Source organism: Trachurus japonicus, chromosome 11 (genome assembly GCF_045865225.1).
Source record: "Trachurus japonicus isolate A0001 chromosome 11, Traja_1.0".
NCBI classification, from domain to species: domain Eukaryota; kingdom Metazoa; phylum Chordata; class Actinopteri; order Carangiformes; family Carangidae; genus Trachurus; species Trachurus japonicus.
The window spans coordinates 21,941,749-21,964,875 of record NC_140917.1 but is presented as its reverse complement, the minus strand read 5'-3'; the positions used below and the strand labels follow the sequence as shown (position 1 = coordinate 21,964,875).

Below are 23,127 nucleotides of genomic sequence, written 5' to 3'. Positions count from 1 at the left end.
TGTTTTCCTATTCCATACTGCTTTTATTTACCTCTCCAAATGTCCGGATACTTCCATACATCTTTTCTTCCCCTAATCTATTGTATTGCTCCCTTTTTTTGTCTTTCTCTTTCTCTCCTTTTTGCTTTCTTCTCTTTTCCACCTCCTCATTCTTGTCTCTCGACCCCCCTCCACCTCTATTGTTGAATTCAGACAGGCTATTTATATCTTTCTGCCTGGCTGCCTCACCTCCCACTCCCTTAACAAGGTTTGCTTTATTGTTTTTGCACGTGTGTATGCGCACTCGGACAGAGCATGAGTGTGTGTTTGTGCGTGCGCCACGACAAATCGGTTGTTTGTTTGTTTTTGTATGTTGCTTGTATGCAAGTGTGTAGCAAGAGCAGAGGTTCAATGCCAAGCCTTGTGCCTATAAGGGACCTCTTTTTTTTCTACGAGTGTGTCTTTGTGTGTGTGCCTAAAGGGACATCTCTGATCTCAGGCAGCGTTGGTCCACTCGCACTGAGAACACCAAAGCTAAACTCAGTAATCAGACCAAGGGATCATCAACCATTAGCATCAAACCGTCAGAGTTGCATGAGCAGAGATGCAGAGCTAACAGTTTGCTTTGTTGTGTATCAAGATAATGATCTTGTTGTCTCATCCCCACAACATCTCACTGGAAATCAGCAGGGGAAAAGACAAGTAAACTAATTTGCTTCTCTTCTGATTTAGTTATTTATCCAGCTATTCATTTATCTATGTCTGTTTCTTTATTAAGAAGTGATAGTGCGCTGCTATGAAGATGTGTGTGTAATGCTTTTCATGCAGTGCACACACTGCCGACTGCTTACAGACAATGAAAAGTCTCCTCAAAGGCTTTTGTGTGTGGGTGTGACTTATTGTGAATGCATGCTGGGATATGGGAGCGGTAAGCCTTATCATTAGTATCATATGATAATGTGTTTTTGATGTATCTTTGAAACTGCCTTAAGTTGAAGCACTTCATCTGTTTGTGTGAGAGCGATGACGCATGTGAAGAAGGGAGACAAACAACAGATGTCTGTCACTCAGAAGTTCTGTCTGTGGTCACAGTGTCTCTCAGTGAACACCTTGGGAGAGACGAGATAGGCGACAATTAAGACTGAACACGCACAAGCAACTAGTATGCACGAGAGAACAGCAGAGTCAAGAGAAGCACATCACTTTACAAAATGGCTCATGTATAGTATGGCAAAATAATTGAGCAGAATATCACTCTCTGTGATTTGCTCTGCAGTGCTTGAGATTTTTTACTCAGATCCTGGAATGATTTGAGACTCTCTTTGCACAAAATGCATTTTACCACCATCTTAATTACAATGAACCAGCCACTGTGACCTCCCTTTCCTGTCAATCCCTGAATCCCATTGCACATTGCGAAAATCAATGCATCTGCTGCAAAACTTGATGGAAAATGCTGCAGTTCTCCTTGTAGGCTAAAAATGGCCTTGCAATGTGCGATGTCACACTTGCAATTTTGGTGTAAAAAACCCCGCAACTGTCCCAAATGGATGATGTTTGCATTTTTTATGGAGAACTTGGATGACTTCATCTCACCAGACAAGTTCAATCAGATCCAAAAGTGCATTAGAAACAGATTTTTCAGATAGTATTCCTACCCAACAATGATGCATTATCTGCAGACTGCAGGATAGTGCTGGTCCCCGATGAGGCTTATCTCATATAATGAAATAATACCTGTTTTGATGTCCTTGAATAGATGTTTAATCACAACCAATTTGCTCATCCCTCTGGGACAATTAATGCACAATGTTCATATTTCCAGCAACGACCGTGTCATAATAAAACACTCATTAATGCGATGCTGTTGCACAAGCCAAGGTCAGCACTTGGCTTTCATCAGCATTTCTTGATAGACAAACCGTAAGTGGCGCTTTCCCAGGCGGCTCTGCTCTACAGTCTTGCATATGGACTGTGCTGCACTTACCATCGAGCTGGTTGTTGAAAAAGAGCTCCTCTGACATTTTGTCTAGGCTTGCAGTACTGGGCCTCTAAATATGGCAACAACAACAGCTAGCAGCAACAGCCGGCGTTGACCTGCATCACTCTTGCAAACAGGACTGTTGAGAGGGGGTCTCCAGATGTGTTGAGTGTGTGTATGTGTAAATACGAACGTTTGGAATTTACACTCAGTTTTTGTTCATGCTGTATAATGCATGTACAGTACCAGAAGGAATAAATTGGTATATCTGCAGGAGCTACAGTAGAGTGTGTGTATCAGCCCTCAGTGCAGTATGTTCTGTTCCCTTCCCTGTGGTGCTTTAATGCCGTCAAACAGGTCCCTGAGGCATTCACTAGAAGAGCAAGGATCTGCCTTTCTCGACACTTTTAACTTATATGTACCCCTTAGTGCTCTGTCTTATTTTATTGAAATATCCACGTATAGCGACTCCTTACATTGGAGCCATGTAGGGTAGATACATAATTGAAATTTTAATGGATGAAAGTGGTGGCTTTCCACTTAGATGCTTTCGGCAGACTTAACCCAGAACCATGGCAGGGCTGTCAGGAGAGTCTAACGAGAAACGCTGAATATACTAAGTGAAATCTGGGAGTTTGGCTGCTGTTTAGCATTCACCACTCTCACCCTGACAGCCTCTTGTTTGGTGTTACATACTATTAATATGGCCGTCAACCGGTCTCAACAATGTCTGAGATAGAATTACAGACATGCGTCACAATGCTGTGACACTTTAAAAGATCATTATCAAAGCTGCAACCAACAATTATTTCATTATTGAATAATGCGCTGATTGTTGTTTGGATTAATCCATCAAGAAACAACAAATCAGAATATAATGAAAAAATGCTACATATTTTCTCTCCATGTGCCCTAGATGGTGTTTTCAGATGTGTCAGAGTTTGTTCACTGATTAATTTGCTCTGTCTGTATAGTCTTTGATTGATAATCTAATTAATAAACTAATCCTCTCAGTGACGCTGAGGAGTTGTTGTCAACACTTCACTACTTTTCCTGATGCCCGTATTGATTTTGTCACCTTTAGCACTCCCCACTACAGGTGAAGGCAGTCTCTCACCGTCCAAGTGCTGATAAAGGTTCCCCCTGTGTCGCCTTAATGTCACCTCATCTGAGCTGCTCACAAATCTCGTCTCTGCAACCATCATGTCTGTCACAGCCACGACAGCTGATGTGCCCAGCAGCATGGGCTGTTGTTTCAGATCAAGCTTTTTCTAGTCCAAACCAGTAGGAAGCATTTGAAGCACAACACTGTGTTGTGACCAAAGCAAAGTGTGTGTGTGTATGTGTTTGTGTGTGTGTGTGCTGTCAGACGGAGATCTGTGTTTTGTTGTGCCTCCCCCAAATGTCCCCTCTCACAGACCACGGGGGTGATGGATAGGAAAAACCGGCACAGTTGGCATTGTTGGCATAGATTAATGTCACTACTGTTTCATAAAAAGAAACCAGACGGAAACGCTGTCTGTGTGTCTACATACTGTGTGCACAAACAGCTTGTTAATACATGATACGATCTAGTGTGGACTGTGCCGTTACCTACACTCATGGTTAAATTCACAGTAATATCATATTTTATAATACAGAATTATGTGACAGCTTTAATATTGATTTAAAGGTGACAACAGAAGAGCTGTCTAAAGTTTGACCATTTATCTCCAATCACAGATTTGTCTTTTCTTTTTCTTTTTTTAAATCAGTTTCCAAGAGACGTGTTAGCATTTATATCTAGTGCATTTTTGTCAGCTTCTAAATTTAATACAACTCCTATCAGAGTCCTCTCACTCTGTACTGTGTGATAAGACATAGGCATCCTTTCATGTCCATCTCTGTGGCATTGTTTTATTTTAATGGCATCATGGTCAACTTTGAAGTGAGATAATTATTAACTGAAGATGGGACATGGCGGCACAGAGGTAAAATGTGATTACCATTTCAATAACAGGGAAATGGATTCCCTGTGTTCCTCTGTTACTCCTCTGTATCTAAAAAGAAAGGGACAGAAGTAAACATGTGCGTGTGTGTGTATGTGTGCACTCATATGCTGGTATGCATGTTTTGTCGCCCTTAAAGCCCTAAATGCACAGATGCTCTTCAACGCAGGCCCCATTATCACCACGTGAGATTGACTTTTTGATTGCTTTCAGGGAGTCTCGGCAAAGTCATTATTCTGTGATTACCGCCCTATTATTTGGCCACCTCTGCGCCTCTCCTGCACGTTCTCCACGTTTCTTCACCCCGGGTTTGAGTGGCGGGTGAGCAGTTGACTGACAGCTGGTAAATGATGTCATTAGCATCCTCTTAGGTAAATGGAGCAGCGGCGACAGTCAATTGGTCGCCGGGAAGCGGACGGTAATTTGTTACGGCTGACGCGTCGTCTATGATGGATGATGGGCGCGACTCTGGGAGAGGGAGAAAGAGGAGCTGGTCGACTGTCCTGTTCGAGCAGAAACCGATGAGTACCGAGAAGGAGAGTGAGGATGAAAGAGTGTGGCAGATGAGTCAGTGCGGCAATCTCTTTATTACGCGCGCTGGATGGCTCGTGGGACAGCGTTTAATTACTTTTGCTGACACTTGCTCTGGTGTCTAACGTCCCCCTGCGTAAAGGGGCCACAGGAGCCAATGGTGGCGTCTTGTCTGGAGAGAGATTAGGGAGCATGACAGCGAATGTGTGCCCAAAGATGGACAAGATGGATTTGATAAATCTTGGATCAACAAGAATAAAAGCAAAGGATGAACAATACAGTATGTAGGCTACTCCGATCAGCAAGAGCGGAGCTAAAAGCGAACTGAACTGAACCTAAATTTGTCTTTAAGAGTGAGCTCACCCAGTAAAGTTAGTCTCAGCGCTGACGTCACCTCACCTCTGCCAAGGTGCTCTCTGAGCTCGACTAAAGGAGGATGGGGATAAAATATTCATAATGCCCCCGCCCCACCACAGACACACACACACACGCACGACCTGTTGTGAAAGGACCATGTGTTCGTTTTAAACGTGATGAATATTCACAGTGTTAATTAGCATGAGTGCAGCCACATGGGCCGACAGAATTGTTTTCCTGCCAGAGACATGACTGCAAACAAGGCATATTAATGAACATTCCCCGGGGACGGCTCCGCTGAAACACCGGGGCTGCGTGGCACTCCGGTCTCTGGAGATCGGGATTATGTTGGGAAGAAGGCTGCAGGTGACAGTGAGATCTGTCTTTTATGATTTGAGGAAACAACTAGAGAATTCACTTTTGTGTACAATGCAATCGTCTCTGTATCCCACATTATAACTAAAACTGAGCTCTGTCTTTGTTTCTCCCCTGTCTTATTGTTTCCTTTATTTTCAAATAAGTACTATGTCCCTTCTAGACACTCTGACAGGCCATTTGTAATCTTAATGGGAAAAGAAATTAATTTGAGTCTTTATTATCAGGATTATAAGAATGTGTATGCATGTGAAAATTTATGATAGGCCGCTCTGGTGAAGCTGTGATTAAAAGTGGTGGGCAGCAGTGATGAATCTCTGGTAGCATGATTGCAAGCTGTGGCTGCTTCCACTTGTCTGGACACTTTTCAGCTCAAGGTGGGGAGGGGGGCTGCTGAGAGGCCAGTTCTGGGGGTGGGGGGTGTAAATCTCCTGTTGGCTGGACCACCCCTGTTTTTTTCCCCCCCCATGAAGATATGACTTACAGATTACATCAAAGCACAGACAAAGGCAGAACAGACAGAAGAGGCATGCATGGAGATGGCATTTACCATTGAGAGGTAACAAAAATAGGTCCCTATAGCGGTTTCATCTGAGGAGGGGGTGGACAGCTGTTTTTATTGATGGATGAACAGGTAGCGGGGTGGTTTAGACAGAAAGACAGATGTAAGGACAGAAAAACAAAAACCTCCTTAAAACTTGCTTCAACAAGCAGCTCAGCCCAGTCTCTACACACTCACCTGGAGAAGACTTGACCTCTGCCCCCTAGTGGTTGCATCCCTACCCATTTGTGCTTCTCTGTTACTGAAACATGGCTAAGCTCCATGAGTACGGCAGCATGGTTTTCATCATGAAAATAATCATCAATCCTTCAGTTGTTTATGTATTAGGTTATGACATTATACAGTTCTATCAAATTCTCCTTCTTCTTATCGGACTTGATCCCAGTCCAGAATGGTGATGTGAATTTTGTGTCTGCTTCTGTCAAAGGGGATTTGAAGAAGATGCTTGTGCTGAGTCACTGATGTCCTGCCTCAGCCTTAATGCCAGTTTGATTTGGATCACGGCAGAGACAAGCTTGTGCTTTGCTGTGGGTCTGTGTTGGAGCTTCTGTGAATAAACCAGACAATAAGGGTTACACAGGGTCCAAATCAAGAGTCATTTAAACTAATTTCAGAGCTCAGCTGTGGCATTGTTCAGTTCCTGAATCAGTGCTTTAGAGCATTAAAATTAAACTAAATAAATCCATGTGACCTGACAGACCTCTTGTCTGCAGTTGTCACCTTTTTGTGCATGTGTTTATTTTCCAAGGTCAATTTGTTGCCCATTTGTTGAAAAATACACTGATTACCGCCTCTGAACATATTTGCATTCCGAAGGCTAATCCCTGGATTAAATTGTGTAATCATTTCTAAAATGTTTTTTTTTTTCTTTTGGTCTTATTATGAGGGGAAGCTCTGTGTTACCTTCAGGGCTTATCAAAGCTACAATTGGAAATGGGTTCATTCTTTTTTCTGGCACTCTCACTGTACAATCTCCCAAAAGGGCATTTTGAGTCCAGACCAGTTCTTTACGCATTTTAACACAGCAAATGTGACACTGATTCAAGAGGATTATCCACGATCGCCTGTGTCCTCTTTAGTTTTTTCCGGGTTTTTTGCAGCGCTGGGTCGAGCTCTATGCTGTTCATGTTTCATTTGCACCAACTGAAGTCTTCTATTTTAATGTGCTCACCCCTGGCTCAGTCAGACTAGTGAGAGTCCAGAGGTTAGCAAGTTGATGAGTAATCGCCTTGCAGTAAGCACAAACAGCAAGAACAATATTACATAAGACTATATTTGGGATCTTGGCACGCTGGGCTTTGGCATGGTTGTTAAGGTTGAGAAGACCAGATGAAACCGAATACTACAGAACAGCAGACCAGACCATTTATAAGCAATGCCCATAGACTTTTCTGTACACGTACAAGTACAAGCATCTTATGGACTGTCATATACCAGCGATGCCACATTGTGAGGAAGTGTGATTGCAGAGGAAGAATGGAAATACTTGTGTGTTCTCAAGCATTTGATCAAGAAGGCGAGCAGAGAAAATACAATGCATCCAAAATCAAAGCCAACAGACGAGGAGATGGTCTAATTCTTTCCGTCACCTCAGTATGATCTGATGCGGTGAATCAGCATCTGCAGGCCCAGAGGCAGCTGCTAACAAGGCTGATCCATAATCAGGGCTGCTCGTCACATCTACAACCACTACTGCAGTAGCTGGAGCAGCCCGGGAGCCAAGTCAAGTTTGTTTTAATGGCCAGATATCACACATAGTGTGGTCAGGATTTACAGGCTCACTTGAGCCCAGGCTCTGTAAGCTACTCTCAGCTGTTAGAGGGAAACCACTGTTTCAGGGGTTTGTTGTGTTTGTACTATTTCAGCAGTTACCTTCGCTCCCAGTCAGTTCCCTAGTGTGTGAGCCGAGTACCTTCCCAAATACAGAATCGACCTCTGATTTATATTAGTGTTCAAATCCTAATTATGCAAAATGCAAATTACTTGTCAGAATGCGAAGCTAAATGGAAGCAGCTGTCAGTGAAGATTTCAGCTTAGGACTCATTTTACGGGGGTCTAAGCATTACGTGCCCAGGGATGAGGAGATTTTATACTTTGGAAATAATCAGGGCTTTATTAACTGTGTTTAAAATGCAGTGTGATGCTGTCGTAAACTGCCTCAAACTCGGCTTTAATTCCATTTCACACCTTAATGAGGTTAAGTACCACTGTGTTTAGGACCCCTGGTTTGTTTGGTCACTGGTTTTTGTCTCATTTAGTGTTTGAGGCTCAAAGACATCGACTCGCTTGAAAGCAATATTGGGTCAAGTGTGTTGGGATCACTAAAAGTCACGACTTCTTACACCTTCAGTTATTCAATAGCTATTTCTATTTAGGTGTTCAGGCTGTTCTGTACTAAATAACAAATAACAGATTATGTGGAGGATTTTGAGTTTTCTCGTGATATGTTGTATATGTCTTTCTTACATTTTTCTTAAATCAGATTTTTAACATCAGGTTTTATAAGAGAATATCAAGTATAGACAAATCAATCTCATCTTGCATCTATTTTTAGCATCTGTTTCTGTCTAACTCAACTCTTCTGCATGAATATGAGATGACACATTTTTTCTCATCTTTATTTGTGTTCTTTGTTAGTTAAGGGGATTGATGGTGTTTACTACTGCTCACTCCTCAGTGTTCATATTGTTAAATTTTATTGATTCTCATTGATCCTCAGTGCATCATTCTTCAGTGTGTGTGTGTGTGTGTGTGTGTGTGTGTGTGTGTGTGTGTGTGTGTGTGTCTGTGGTTACACATTGCCCGCGTGTCCAATTGAGCAGAGTGTGTGTAGACTTGAATTATCTCCTGACAGTAATGCATATGCATTAGGCTAATTGATGTGGATATGCATGATGTGTTTTATGTGTTGTCGTGGAGCACTCTCTTATTGTATTGTTACCTCTGTTGATCACAAAGACCCCTCCGTTGGGACTGATGACTTGGAACAGCAGCACTCATGTCGTGGTTCTGCAGCCAGACTAATGGTATTAGCTTGCCGTAATATTATAGGAAAAGTTCTGTCATGCATTTTACTGATGCATGATACAGGGGCTAACAGTTGAGTAGCCAGTGTTAAATTATTCTGCATTGCTCTTTCCCCCTTAAGGCTCAGTGGCACCAGACGGGATTATAGGCTCTGGTTCTGAAAAAAAAAATCACATCATTAATCCTGCCGGGAACAGAACCACAGTTTATATGCTCCTCCGACTCCCGAGACACAGGGAGGGGCTTATTTCTGACGTCATGGCTGTGCTGTCACTGATACAGTACCGTGATAACCTCACTCATCCATCACCTCTCTGTTCTCCTCTGTAGGTAATGCAGGTGGTGAGGGAGCAGATCATGCGAGCGCTGACTCTCAAGCCTAATTCTCTGGACCAGTTCAAGAGTCGCCTGCAGAATCTGAGCTACACAGAGATCCTGAAGATACGCCAGTCCGAGAGAATGAATCAGGAAGATTTCCAGTCCCGCCCCATCCTGTGAGTGAACCAATCAGTCGCCGGTATCATTGTGTCATATTGCACCTGTGCACATTTCTCCAAGGTTGTTGCTGGGTGACAGAATGATTATAATTGTCTTCAGTTTTACAGTATGCGTGACAGCTTTGTTTAGAGGTGAAGTCGCTCTCTTTATGTGTTTAATAAAGCCTAAGACTGGAACTGGGGTATGCCTTGCACCTACAAAAACAGCCATTGTCATTAATATGCTGTAATTATTTCCTTTTCCCTTTTTCAATTTCTCAACCAAATGCCGGCCACTGGCCTCAAGCAGGTTGCACCTGTGCTTAATTTTTTTTGATCAAATCAAATTCAAATTGTCTGCAAAGGCGTTCCCAGTGAATGTCCCATTAATGACCCTCCAGCTCATTAACCATGGAGAGCTAGTCTGGAATAGATCACCGACTGACTGATCATGGATGCAGTCCTGTAATGGAGAACATTGTTTTGTCCTGCTTGTATTTAATGGAGTAGCAAGCACTATTGAAAAATCGTTTCACAGAGTGAGCTTGTCCCTTTGAACAGTAATCAATGCTGAGCCAAGGGCTTATTAAATCGATATTTGAGGGGTAGAGACCAAACTTTTGAAGCCAATTAATCCTAGGGGAGAAAGCGGAACAAAGGTGAAGGAAGTTGTGGAAAACTGTACCAGAAAATACTTAAACTTTGTTTAAATAGTTATTTTTAATTAATTTTTCTGACCTAATTTCAACATTGTAATAACCGTGTAGCTGAATGCAACAAGTTCCCACCCAGGCTCAGGCTGTTGTTAAACATTATTCCATGTGATAAGTAATTGAAAACGAATCAGACACTGACATGAAAAAGCCCATTTTAACATTTTATCACAGCATAACTGTTGGAGAGCAGGGAGTGTCAAAGACTGATGAGTCTGCTGTCAGCAGCACGAGAAGACACAAGGGTGGAAATTTCCTCTAATCAATACAGTACAGTCATGACTTGTAAACATAATGAGCAGAGCATGTCAGACGGCATATTTAAAGGAGCCTCGTATCACCTGCTACCACCGCTGCCAGTTTTCTGCCATCAATTATTGTAGGAAATGACTGCAGAGATCAAAAGAAGGTGAAGAGGAGCCATTATAGCGTCAGATCAAAGCTGTGTCTCTGGTAAAATGCCTGAGCTGAAGAATTATTTAATGTCGTTTTGACTCCTGTTGGAGCAGAATTTGGAGCTGTTTTGATACGCGTTTTTTTTTCTTATGTATGTTGGAAGATTTACTGAAAGTTGCATATACCCAGATAGAAATCGTTATCACATAAAAAATTCACGCAGCAGGTCAGCTCCGCGCCGCTGAGGATGCACTAATGAGAAAATGTTAACACGCAACTTAATTTTAATGCAACCTCCAGAAAATTAGGATGAAAAAGTGGCTGGGCTCAATTTATTATTGATTCACTTCACTGGCGTTCAGCATAATTTTTCTGATGCACTGTGAAGTTAATGTACATTTCCACGAGGTTTGAAAGGGGTTTTCCTGCCTCGTTTCTTTAATCATTTTAACCTGATACCAAACAGAGTGCTTCTTTTATTGAGGTTTCCCAGCGCAACACTTCAGCCCATTAATTCAGTTGTGTGTGTGTGTGTGATTTTCTTGCATTTGCCGGAAAGGAGTTTAAATTGAAAGTGGAGCCACTCCTTCAGAAGACAGAGCAGCCAGACTGAGTAAAACAAAAGCTGCTTCACATGTCTGCAGCTCGATCTGAAGGATGGCACGAGAGGCGCTGAAGTCGAGCTATCAGCATCCATCCTCTCCAGTGATGAGCCACGCCTTCCCCACTAGCTGTTTCTTTAAAGATGTCAGAGCGAATGTGCGACCACAGATCAATGTAATGACTGGAGTCACTGATGAGGCAAACACACAGACAGGGAGGGTGAGCAGGGAGACAGATGAAGGCAGACAAGTGCTGATGAGGCTGACGGGGAGGGGGAGGAGAACAAGGACAAAAATGTGATCATGACCATCGAAGAGAGGAAACCGAAGTAAGTGTAGCCTATATCTCCTGGTAGAAATATATAATTTTCTATTGGCACAGAAAACATGAAATCTTTTCAAAACCTGCTTATTTCTAGAGTAGAAAAATAATGAAAAGTAAATTGAAACAGAAAAGATCCAAGTATTATGGCAAGAAAAGAAGGGGAGCAGCGCTGCTTGGGCAGATAATATACATAATTCATGCTGACTCGTGTTGTGTGCTTCACATTCCTATGCAGCACAGACACACATACATGTAGATGCATGAATAAATGACAGTCATCCAAGCAAGAGCTGGAGTGGCACAGATTTCCCACTGATCAGCCTTTTGGGATGCTATATCACACCGTTCTGAGTGTGCGTGCGCTGTTACATGTGCTCATTTGCGTGGAAGTGTATGCACGCTTCTTATTCTCTGTTCCCTCCTGACAGATGAATATTGCACGCTGGCAGAAAACCGGGCTAAGTGTAATAAAATTCACTTCACAGGTCCTGGAGCATGCTGCCGCTCGCTGGCTGTCGCCCGCTCGCCTCAGCGGACGGGCGCGGTTATTAACAGAATTTAGATAATTCACTTAAACCAATATTGTGTGTTTGTTGTATCTGCAGGGAGCTGAGGGAGAAGATCCAGCCAGAGATCATGGAGCTGATCAAACAGCAGAGGCTCAACAGGTTGTGTGAGGGAACCTGCTTCAGGAAGATCAGTAGTCGCAGGAGGCAAGGTGAGAAGCACACGTTCACTCAAAGCGTATGAGCCCGACGTGAGGCGTGAGGCGGCCTTCACTCACAGATCACAACCACGTACACGCTGCATCCACACAGGCCCTTGTTCTGTTTCTATCCCCATCTCTCTCTGTCTGTTTGTTCTTCATCCCTCCCCTCCACACCCACACTCATCGCCTTATTCCCTTTGCTATATGGAAACCCCCACAGGAGATATTTTATCACAGGAGATCCTCGAAAAGGTGGACAGCTGCGGTTCGGCTGTCATGAGTTTTCTAACTCTCTCAGCCTTTGAGGCACAGACGCGCAGAGACAGGCCGCCTCTGTTATTCAAGCACAGGCATGTCTCTCTGTCTCGAGATGCACGATCACACTGTCTTCCTCGCTTTTGCCTCTGCATACACAAATACATGGCGATACAAAATAGAATAAAATACAACAACATAAAGCCAAGAGAGGCAAGAACACACATTAATACTTTGCACTTGTCAAGATAGATTCAAGAGAAAGCTTTGAGAAAAGAAATGAAAGAAGTTGCACAACATGATATTGCTCTACAGCATGGAGGGTGTGAGTCAGACAATTTGTGGCATAGCAGACATCAAGGGCTGTAACTTTCACAAGGTATTTTACATCCTCACATTTACGCTCATTAAGGGTGTCTGTTTTGTCCTCGGTGCCATGCTATGTAGACATTTTTTGTGATAGAAATTCATGACCCACAGATGCAAACTCTTTGGTTTAATTGAATAAAAGCATTGATGTATTCCTTCCTAGTGAGACAGAGAGGAGAGAGGAAGAGAGATACACAGGGAAAATCCCAGCAGCCAGCTCAGACAGGAGCCTATTCGAATCATTCAGCCTAATATCGTGTTTCACACTCGCTGCCACGAGAGAGAAAGAGGGAGAGGAGGAATGAAAGGGGGATAGAGAGGAGAAGCAGTGATAGCATTTAGTCGGTATAATATACTGCACTTCAGTCAAATAGGATTAAATCTGCTTGAGACCTGATCCTTTCATTTCTCTGTCTTCCCTCCTGCACTTTCCTTCACCTCTCTCTGTCACTTTTCTATCCATCTACACACATACTTCCAAATACTATATGAAAGCAAAAAAAAAAAAAGAACAATAGAAACCTGGTCACGAGCTGAGGTTGCTGTTATTGAATTATTGTCATCAGCTCCCCTGCAGTAAAACTCTGCTTTCCAATAAGTCAAATCAACTTGAGCACAACCTGGTGGTTTTTCCTTGTGACATTTTAAAGCCTGATTTCGATTTGTCTTGGCAGCTGTCATCCAGATTTTGTCAAAGCCGGTTTACAGAAAAAAAAAAAAAAAAACTGAAGAGAAACACAGGAGGAGTGAGGTGGGGAAAATGATTTGAGTTGTTGCAGGACAGATGTTGAGGTGGGAAGCATCATCCAGATTTAGTATCAGATCATTCTCGCTGCTTGTGGTTGGCTGATTTATGCTTTGTCTGGTTTTTGCAGCAGTGACATGCTGTGAATCATATTACCATATCACGCTCGTTACTTAAGAGATCCTAGAAAGCTTGTCTAAGGAATTTAGGACACATGCACATAGAGGCAAGCAGCCGCATGCATACTAAATAGAAAAACAAAACTGTTAGCCATTCAGGAAGAGTAGACCCACACACAGTATATAAAGCAGTTCATGAGCCTCCCTGGATTTAATTTAGCACAGTAGCCTGTAGGGTTACACTGGCTTTAATCTGCTGCAACAGTCCACTGACTGTAGGGGAGCTGTCTGCTCGCTGCAAGCTAGCAGTGTCTGTCTTTCCCTCTGAGGACACTCAAGTCAAGGACATGCTGTTTCTCCACATTACTGTTGCAACCCTGTTCCCATCTACCGTCATGCCCCCACCTTGACATGCCTGTCTTTTCATCAGTAACCCTCACTCTGATCCCTCTTCCCTCAGCCCGTACATGTCTATCCTTGCCTCCCACCTCCTCTCTGAGCTATTGTTCTCATGCTGGTACATCACAGTATATCCATGCTCTGAGTCTGACAATGTAAAGAGCCCCTTTGCCTTGCAGACTTGAGGCAGGCTGAACATGAATAAAATGAGCCCCATAGCAGGTTTCTTTCTCACTTGGTGCTCACATGAAATGAGACGATAAATCAAGACGAGGGCGTTGAATGCTTGAACTGAAGTTTTGTTCATTAGTCTATTTTTTCTCCGGCAAACTTTTTCTGTTTTTATCCTTGTATATAGTAACTCTCTGTCTGTTAAATGTCTGTTGACCCATCTTTTTTTTTTTGTTCATAAAACGTGCCCCCCCTCCTCTCATCCTCTCATCCTCTCTCCTTCCCACTCTTCCCTCAGCATCTTGTACAACTATTTCAAAGTCCTCCAGCCTGCAGGGACTGAAGTGCCTACATCAATTATTAATTTAGCCGACTTCAGTGCAGATGACTCTTCTCTCTACCTTCCAAAGTGCCAGTCTGCCCATTACAAGGAGAGGCTTCTCTCTAAAAGCTCAGGTTGATGGTGTTTTGAAATTTGGAAGAAGAGTACTACCTGTACTGTCTTTTAAGTGCAGGGCACTGGCAGGTAACACCACTTAGGGCTCAGGGAAGTGTGCTTTGTGTAAAAAAGCTGCATTAAAGCAAAAAAGTAAACTTGGAAATTTGGCCTGGTCCTGTTCCAACTTGTCATTTAGTTTGAGTCAATTAAGACAAGGTGTAGTCTGAATTACACAAGAATTAAATTAAATCCTAAATCCAGGCAAAGAAAGAAACATATGTGCTTATATACAGACACACAAGCACACACAAATCAGTTGATAGTGTGTCCCTCCCCTCACAGCCGCCGCACACATCTCTATGTACTCCCCATGGACTGGTGCCACCCTGCACCATCCTGGCACGACCGACTGTCTATTTTCAGCAATTAGGATTTGGACTGTGCCACCCATGTACACGCCAGCCAGACCTCCCCAGTCTGTGCCCGCTCAGTGCCAAGCTCAGCTCGGTGCCCACCTTGGCAGGGAAGCTCCTAAAGAACACCAGGCTGGACGCAGAGGCTGCTGGTGGAGGCAGCGAGCGGCGCTTTATAGACACAGCTGGCAGATACATACTACAAGCCCCCACCGCTGAATGATTCCCTCAGCCAAGAGAAAGTACACTCAACTTGATTTATGTCTTCTTAATGTGGCAATTAAGTCGTACTCAAATTATGTGTCACCTTTCACAAAATAAAACCTTTTATAGAGTTTAAGAGTTTTGCATTTAAGCTTAGACCTGAGTGAAACTGTCTGACACCAACAAGTATTTACTGGCATTATGAAACACGAACAATATTACGCGTTTAGGCACTCAAATAGTAGTAACTTCTCCTTTTTACATGATTGATCTAAAAGTCTTAGACCTAAAGAAGTCTATCTGTTTTTATTGGTAGGAAATCCAGATCAACTTGTAACCATTCTCTACTACTACTTTACCATCTGTTTTTTATTATGAACCTACATGTAGAGTATTATCAGCTGTAGACTCCCAAATGGCTGATTGTTGTTGTTTGTTGAAGCCAAGTGTCAAGAGTTTCTTAAACAGGATTGATCAGTGTGCAGATTTTTCTCTCTCTGAAGTCCGGTGTATTTTGGGCAATATGTGGTCTGAATGTCCTTTTATTGTCTGAGGAATTACCTAAAAGAAATACTGAGCTGATTTGTACCAAACTTGATGGAGGGCTTTATTCTTGATCATTTATTTTTTAAGTAACATGTAGTGAAACCAAAGAGCTGCCACTGTTTTCTCAAATGATCTCAGCCATAGTTGGTGCTTGCCGTGGGCAGGGCAGACAGTCTGGACCTCGTGCCTCTGTTGGCCAGTTGCTACATGTTTGGATTTAGCTTTTTCTCTTGAAAAGAAAATAAATCAAGTCACAGTTCAGGGTCAGATCTTTGCCAGATAAAGCCCAGCACCTCCTCTCTTGATCTTGACTTGAATGTGTATGTTGTTGTTAAATCATCGTTAAAACGATGAAGGCCAACTGTATGTTGTGTTGCCCATCAAGACCTCTCCCCTCATTCCCAGCGTCGCAACCCATCTGCGGATTTTCCTCAAGGCTGTTTTTTTTCCCTCTCTCTTTCCTTTTTCTGTTTATTTTCGGTCACAGAATCTTTTGGCACACTAATTTTCTCTCTTGTTGATGACTCACGCAATCCCATATGATGTCTTATAACAGCAAGTTATTTCATAACTCCTCTAAATCGGTCTCCTCTGCCCCTTTGTTTTTCTTTTTCCTAATCTCTTCCTCCAGATAAGTTTTGGTATTGCCGTCTGTCTCCGAACCATAAAGTCCTGCACTATGGAGATCTGGAGGAGAGCCCCCAGGGTGAGGTGCCCCACGACTCTTTGCAGGACAAATGTAAGTTTCAATTGCAATTATTGATAGTCTTTACCAACTAATATAACCCCAACATTTTTTTTATTTCACTCACTGTGGTGTTAACTCATTATATGTATGAAAATATACATTTCCTACTCTACTACGTATATGTGCAGTGACAGGCAGCTGACACCAAGAGTCAGTGTTAACATTAGTTTGAGTTATGGTTCTTGCACCTGGGGAGGATTTAAGTTTTAATCACTTGAGTCTGGGATGACACAGTTGTCACAGCAATGTTGTTGTTGTTGTTGTTTTTGTTGTCGTTGTTGTGAATTCACTTCTGTCCTCTCTGCAGTGCCTGTGGCTGATATCAAAGCTGTTATCACCGGCAAAGACTGTCCTCACATGAAGGAGAAAGGAGCCCTGAAGCAAAACAAGGTGCGTCTATGTGTGTGTGTGCGTGCGTGTGTACGTGCGTGCGTGCGTGCGCATGCACACGTGCATATGTGTGGGTGGTTGGGTGTGCATCCAGGCGGGAGATTGTTTTTCTGTGTGCATGAGAGTTGCATAACATCATGTCAGTTACATAATTTTGCTTTGGGAAATAACACAATAACTTGTGTCAGTGCTCGACACAGAAAGACGTGTCCATCAGCGACGCTGTGCTGAAATAAATTAAGTTGTCCTGTAGCTGCACAATTCACACAAGAGCTGCCAAAAACATACTGATATCTTAGCTGTTTAAATTTGAGAGTCACACACTGGTGAGATCTCTGCGGTACCTCAGCCAGGATGAAAGAGCCATCTTGCTCTGTGTTTGTGTACACATCAGACCTTCTTTTCCTGCACTCTGTTTTTGCAGACCTTCACTCCACCCACCCCACGGGACTCTGATATATTGGATCCTGGATAAATAGCCTTGAAGACAAAGGAGCGCGCCTCCTTCCTGCTTTGTCTCTTTTATTACCTTGTCGATAAGCACAGGTCGAGGAGAATGACCCAAGGGGGGTCTTTGGGCCGTCTAGCAGGCCTGTCCCAGCCTTGTGAATGACACAACACGAGCACATTTCATTACTCACTGTTACAAGGCCAGCCAAAGTCACCTCTGCAGGCTTTATAGCAGAGCTGGCATGTGGACCATTTGTGGGACACAGAGACAGAGGTGGGAGGATGAGGCTGCAAACAGTGTTGTCAGATGCTCTCGTCAGCTGTGTTCATCAAAGGCACTTTCTTCATCGCTTTTATCACATTAGATGTTTTTATGATTATTTTATACGTATTATATCTCCCATATTTGCCTCCTTGGAGACACCTTCTGTGCGTCAAGACGTGCATGGCATCTTGAAAACAGGTGCACCAACCTGGAAGAGCAGTTTGCCTGTCATGCAAGCTGCACTTTGAATCTCATTACTGGAGCAAACCTTTTTTGGCTTTATGTGCCTTTTGAAAGGAGGATCACACAAATAACTGGTGAATATACGATAAGCGTGGATGATTACATGTTCTGCTGCATTTAGGGATGTTCATTACAATTTTGGATGGCTCCAAGTTGTGCGGAAAATCCTCTGCATGTAAAGAACAGCGACAGTACATTAAAATGGGGCTGTTTGGGGGAGGGAAGAGAAATTTAATGAAGCAGGTTTTCACTTAAACAAAATGATAGCAGACAGGGCAGCACCAGAAGTAGGGCTTTACTTAATTAGTTCATGAACAAAAAGAAAAAACAAACATTAACAAATGAACACAGTATCCTTTTATAAGACCAAATAAAGAGCAGAGCTATGTCTTTCTGCTTATAAACTCAAACTGCTAACAAAGCTGTTAATTCACTGTGGAGATTATACTTATTTGAATCATAAAAAGTGCAATTGCCTTCATGTTGGCCTGTGTTTGCAGCTAACTGTCATCTGTAAACACCGCTTCTTATTTATCCATGACGGCAGCTCTAAGAAATATATCCGCAAATGGCCCATGTACTGGCATGAAATTGTGTAGGTTACTTCAATAATAAATGCCTCTATTCAACATCACTACACGTTTTCTTCTCTGAGCCTCCTGATGTGAGACAAATCCCACCACTCAAGTGCATCTTTTAATCTCTCCCTCACACACTGTGCCTAGGTTGCAGACCCGGATTGTGTAATTACCTGCTGCCTCCGTAAATCAGACGCTAATTTCACGCAGATTGCAAGCACGCATTTAATGAATTAATTTCATGTATGCAAATCTGGATCTCAGTGTCCTCACGCTGCATTCAATTTATTTCCCAGAGCAAACCGTAGTGGATTTTGAGGGAAAATGCCTGGAATCACATCACATTATATTAAGTGTCTAGAATCTAAAGGCATCATCAGGTCTCTGGCTTCTCTCTTGCTGATACCTCATGAGTTGATGTGCATCTGATGTAGCAGAAGGTGATGAGACATGTGGAGGGCAGGCAGACTGCGGTGGTACAGTATGGCAACACTGTGGTGTAAATCTCACCTGTTATTTCCTCTTCTTTTTTCCCCTCTCACACCCTTTTTTTCTTTCTTCCTCTCCTTCTCACCTCTACCTCTCTGTCACTATTCGGTCCCCTGCTCTGTGTTTGCACCACTTTCTCTCTCACCCCCTCCCTCTCTGCCTTTCACTCTTTCCTCTCTCCAGGAGGTGTTAGAGCTGGCCTTCTCTGTCCTCTATGAGTCTGACGAGTATTTAAATTTCATTGCTCCTGACAAGCATGAGGTAAGCACAACACTGTCCGGCCACGCTGTTGTTGAATGTGCCCAAGGCAAAGGGAACAAGTGTGACTGCATAAAGAGAAATTATGGTTTATATGTAAGTGTAGTAGTCGGGTATGTATTAGGAATGATCACCACAGTGTGTTTAACCTATTAATTTGCACCATGCGTAGTGTGTATAGTAGCCTATACCTGTTGAACCTTTCTCTGGCACATCATCGCATAATGTTCATGTGTACATGTTACCAAAGAATGTTTGTGAACAAAAGTCAGCAATTAATAATTCAGTATTAAATAAAGTTAACTAACTTAACAAATGTATCAGCTTTAACTTTGAAATTTGGTTTGGATGTGTCTGCTTTGAGAATTTAAGGTGCTCACCAAAACGCTGTATGTATTCTTACAGTTCCCTCTTCATAAAACATTTGCATATTTAATTTTTCTTTAATGTAATTATAAATCGTGAAATGTCAACCTGAAACCATCATGTGTGGCTGTGCTGCCGCTATCAGTTACTGTGGGACCTATTGAGCAAACAAAAAACCAATCCAGTCTCAAGTTCAAGCTGCTGAAATCCCATAATAATATATATGTTTTTTAAACTATTAGATGGCTTACACCTCAAATATGCGGTCTCAGCTATAGAAGTCTAAAACACAGCTAATACAGGTTTAAAAGGAGAATACTATCTTCATGGCGATCATTAAAATGCCACAGCTCTATATTATGTATATTTATACATATACTTCCAATTACATAGTTTGCAATTATTGTTTAAATCCGAAAACATGCAGTTATGTATTTCAGTCTCAGTTTATGTCAGAGAAAGTTTTCTGGAAAATAACCGATCTAATACATTTGGATCTAATATTTCTATTGATGAAAGATTTATCTTAGCCAGCAAAGAAATGCCTGGCAGATGAAGCTGTGTCATCACTCTGGTGCTATTAAACAATCCTTCTTAGTGACTGATTAAAAAAGCTCAGAGATACTGAAGGAATCCTGGCAGACAAACACATTTTGTCTGAGCGTAGGTGTTTGTCATTTTACTCAAAATTACTTGCAACTTGGAAGTTGATTTGAACTTAGGGCAAATGTCCTAAATACTTATCTCTTATAACTTTTTGACAAATTGTCAAAATGAAAGGGAACCCTCTTGTGTTTCATTGATCAGAGCATCATTATTTTAGACACAAATGCCCGAAGCAGCATGAGTTCCTCTGACAGTAACACACGTCATTCTCCTGCTGCTTGTATCCAGAAACTTTTTCTTTTAGATATTTTTTTAAACAGAGAAGTTTGTAATTAGGACAAGAGAGAAGAAGATGTCCCTGCTCTATTTCTCCTGAGTCACAGTGTACACAGACCTTTCTCCCTTGGTGGTGAGTTTCTCTCATGCCTGCAACGCTCTAAAGTAGGTGGCATCTGAACGCTGTCAGCAGCCTCCGTTGAGTTAGGAAACACATCATTCTCAATCAGCGTTTGTTGATTTTTAGAGGTATTTTGTTTTGTATTCACCATTTTAGTTCCTTTAGGCCGGTGCTTATGTGTTTTTAATTTTGGATTTTCCTCTGTCCATGTCTCTGCAGTACTGCGTGTGGACAGACGGTCTGAACGCCCTCCTTGGTAAGGAGATGACCAGCGATTACACCAAATCTGACATGGACACCCTCCTCTCTATGGAGATGAAGCTCCGACTCTTGGATTTAGAGAATATCCAGATTCCCGAGGCCCCGCCCCCGATCCCCAAAGAACCAAGCAACTATGACTTTGTTTATGACTGTAACTAGACAAACGACAGTCCTACGAGATCCAACCCAGACCCACCCAGCACCTACTGTACTCACTGGACCAATCCCCTTTTCTTATAAACTGGAACAAAAAATAAATAAAACCGTACGATATGAAAAAAAAAAGAACTGTGATTGAAAGAAAAAGGATTTATTGAACTTTTTTCCTCTTGCTTCTCACTTAGACCTCTAAAAGAGAGAATAAGGTGCACATTAATAGGCACTTGAGGGGCTTGGGGTTTGATGCAGAGTCATCAGGTTGCCATGGAGATGAGAAATCAGGAGGTATTTGTTGGGCCCGTCGCTGGTCGTCCTGCGTCTTCTTTCTCACTCTCTTCCTGTGTCTGATGTTTCCAAACATTCGCTTCCTCTTCTCCTACTCCTCCTCCTCCTCCTTCTTCTTCTTCTTCGCGGCCGAGGCGCCAGCCGTCATCTCGCTTGAAGATCGTTGTAGAAAAATGCTTAGAAATTCTATTTGATTCAGCTTCCTCGTTGTCCTTTCTTATGTTTATTTTATTATTTTTCCTCAGGGCTTTTGTGTGGGGAGGGATGGTGGTTGTGTAGTTCAGGAGCAGCGAGACACAGGGGTTTTGTGTTTTGTTGTCAACTTCCCAGCAGTATTTCCTGTCACATTCTCACTTACAGTATTTGTGGCAGCTAAGTGTTTTCCAAGAGGCTGAGCAGAGGGTTGAAGTACATTTTAAGATGAATACTACTTAAAAAATAGTCTTGTACACTCTGCCCTGCTACACATATACTGAAGACTGTTAGAATAAGTCGATTGTCAGAACCTAGGCTCTCTACTACAGTCAAAGGCCTCTCTTTTAAATATTTTAATGTTAATGTTATTATCCCATCGCTGCTTATTGCATATTGTACACACCTACACAGTGGCTTTGCCAAAACCAACCGTAAAAAGCAAAAGCATCCCCATTGTGAAACACACAAACACACACTCGTCTCTCCCTCATTTGAGTCTCTCTCGTTGTAATGACTGCTGTACACAACATTCCTAAGCAATATTTGAACTTTTTTTTTGTTTATCATGTGTAAGATGGTCATAATTTAGTGATTTAAAAATTGTGAAAACTGCCAAGTAGTTGGTATTACAAAGAGGATGTTAGTATTTGGTCAAGGGAAGTTGTCTTTTTTGTGTGTTTGGGACTATATGGCCACAAAATTGAAAGTTTATGTATTTTTTTAATTTAAAAACAGATCATGATTGTTATTTCTAGTATGATTTATATATTTTCCCCTTCCTATTTAATACCTTCAGATGTTTTTCTTTAGGATTTTTCAAAGCCCCTGAAAACTGCTGTTTACATTAAAGATTTAAGAACTGTAACCATTTTTTCCGTTCCTGTCTTCATTTGTGAACCTCATGCACATTTATACCAATGTTTTGGCCACAGAAGTGAAGAGTTGTCAGTACCCACGTGTTTGACTCAGTCAAAAACTCCAAAAGACTTTTGTGGACAGACTGCCCCTTAAACAGTTTAGTAATAGATGGTTGTAGATTTGGACTTTAATCATCCCAGAGGGCAGAGGCAATTTTAATTTGAACGGATAAGCTCCTGAAACACAATTAACCATATAAACACTCATTAAATCATCTGACCTCCTTACATAGTGTGACACAGGGTGCACAGAAAAGTAATAATTGTCCGCACCCACAAATTAATCTTAAACTTGAAAATCAAGCAGATTGTACATGCAAACCCAAATTTGAGTAGAAAAAAAGGGTCTTCTTGAATCTAGACTAAAAAAAACCCACACAGACAACTTACACTACAGAATCTTAAAATACAAAATCCTTGTCTCTTCAATGGAAGGTTGTTCTACAAGACACCACCAAAATGCGAAAGGAGTGCATTTTGTGAACTGCTGACACTTTTTCATTGTTAGCATTCACAACTAGCCAGAAGGCATGACTTCATCACCAGAGTGGGAGAGGGTCAAAAAAACGCCTGAAATTGTTGGCCACACATTTCATTCTACACATATGGTTTTCTTCCACAGTTGTAGACAAAATCAGGAGAAAAGCAAAACCGTCTCTTTGTTCTTGTTGTTCTTGTGTGTTTGTTTTTGTTGTTTGTCTCCACAATTTTTACTCTAAAAACACCAAAATGATATGTTTGTGTACATGAAAGTCTTGTGGTTCTTACCACATCAGTATTGTCTTAAATTAAAGGAGCTTGAGAGGTGAACAGACCCCCTTCTTCCATACATTTGGTGC

General features: G+C 42.2%; 1 protein-coding gene across 7 annotated transcripts in view; it reads left to right on the top strand.

The window, feature by feature from the left end:
• elmo1 (engulfment and cell motility 1 (ced-12 homolog, C. elegans)) overlaps window positions 1-22,236 on the top strand; it is a 100,374-nt gene extending 78,138 nt beyond the window's left edge. For all 7 annotated transcript variants that reach the window (XM_085791831.1, XM_085791832.1, XM_085791829.1 and 4 more), the window contains 6 exons: window positions 9,131-9,294; window positions 11,918-12,030; window positions 16,313-16,420; window positions 16,737-16,819; window positions 19,028-19,105; window positions 20,691-22,236. In XM_085791831.1, coding sequence (XP_085647957.1) covers window positions 9,131-9,294; window positions 11,918-12,030; window positions 16,313-16,420; window positions 16,737-16,819; window positions 19,028-19,105; window positions 20,691-20,891 — 747 coding nt within the window. In that variant the 3' untranslated portion in view covers window positions 20,892-22,236. The remainder of the gene's footprint in view (window positions 1-9,130; window positions 9,295-11,917; window positions 12,031-16,312; window positions 16,421-16,736; window positions 16,820-19,027; window positions 19,106-20,690) is intronic.
• The last annotated feature ends 891 nt before the right edge of the window (window positions 22,237-23,127 follow it).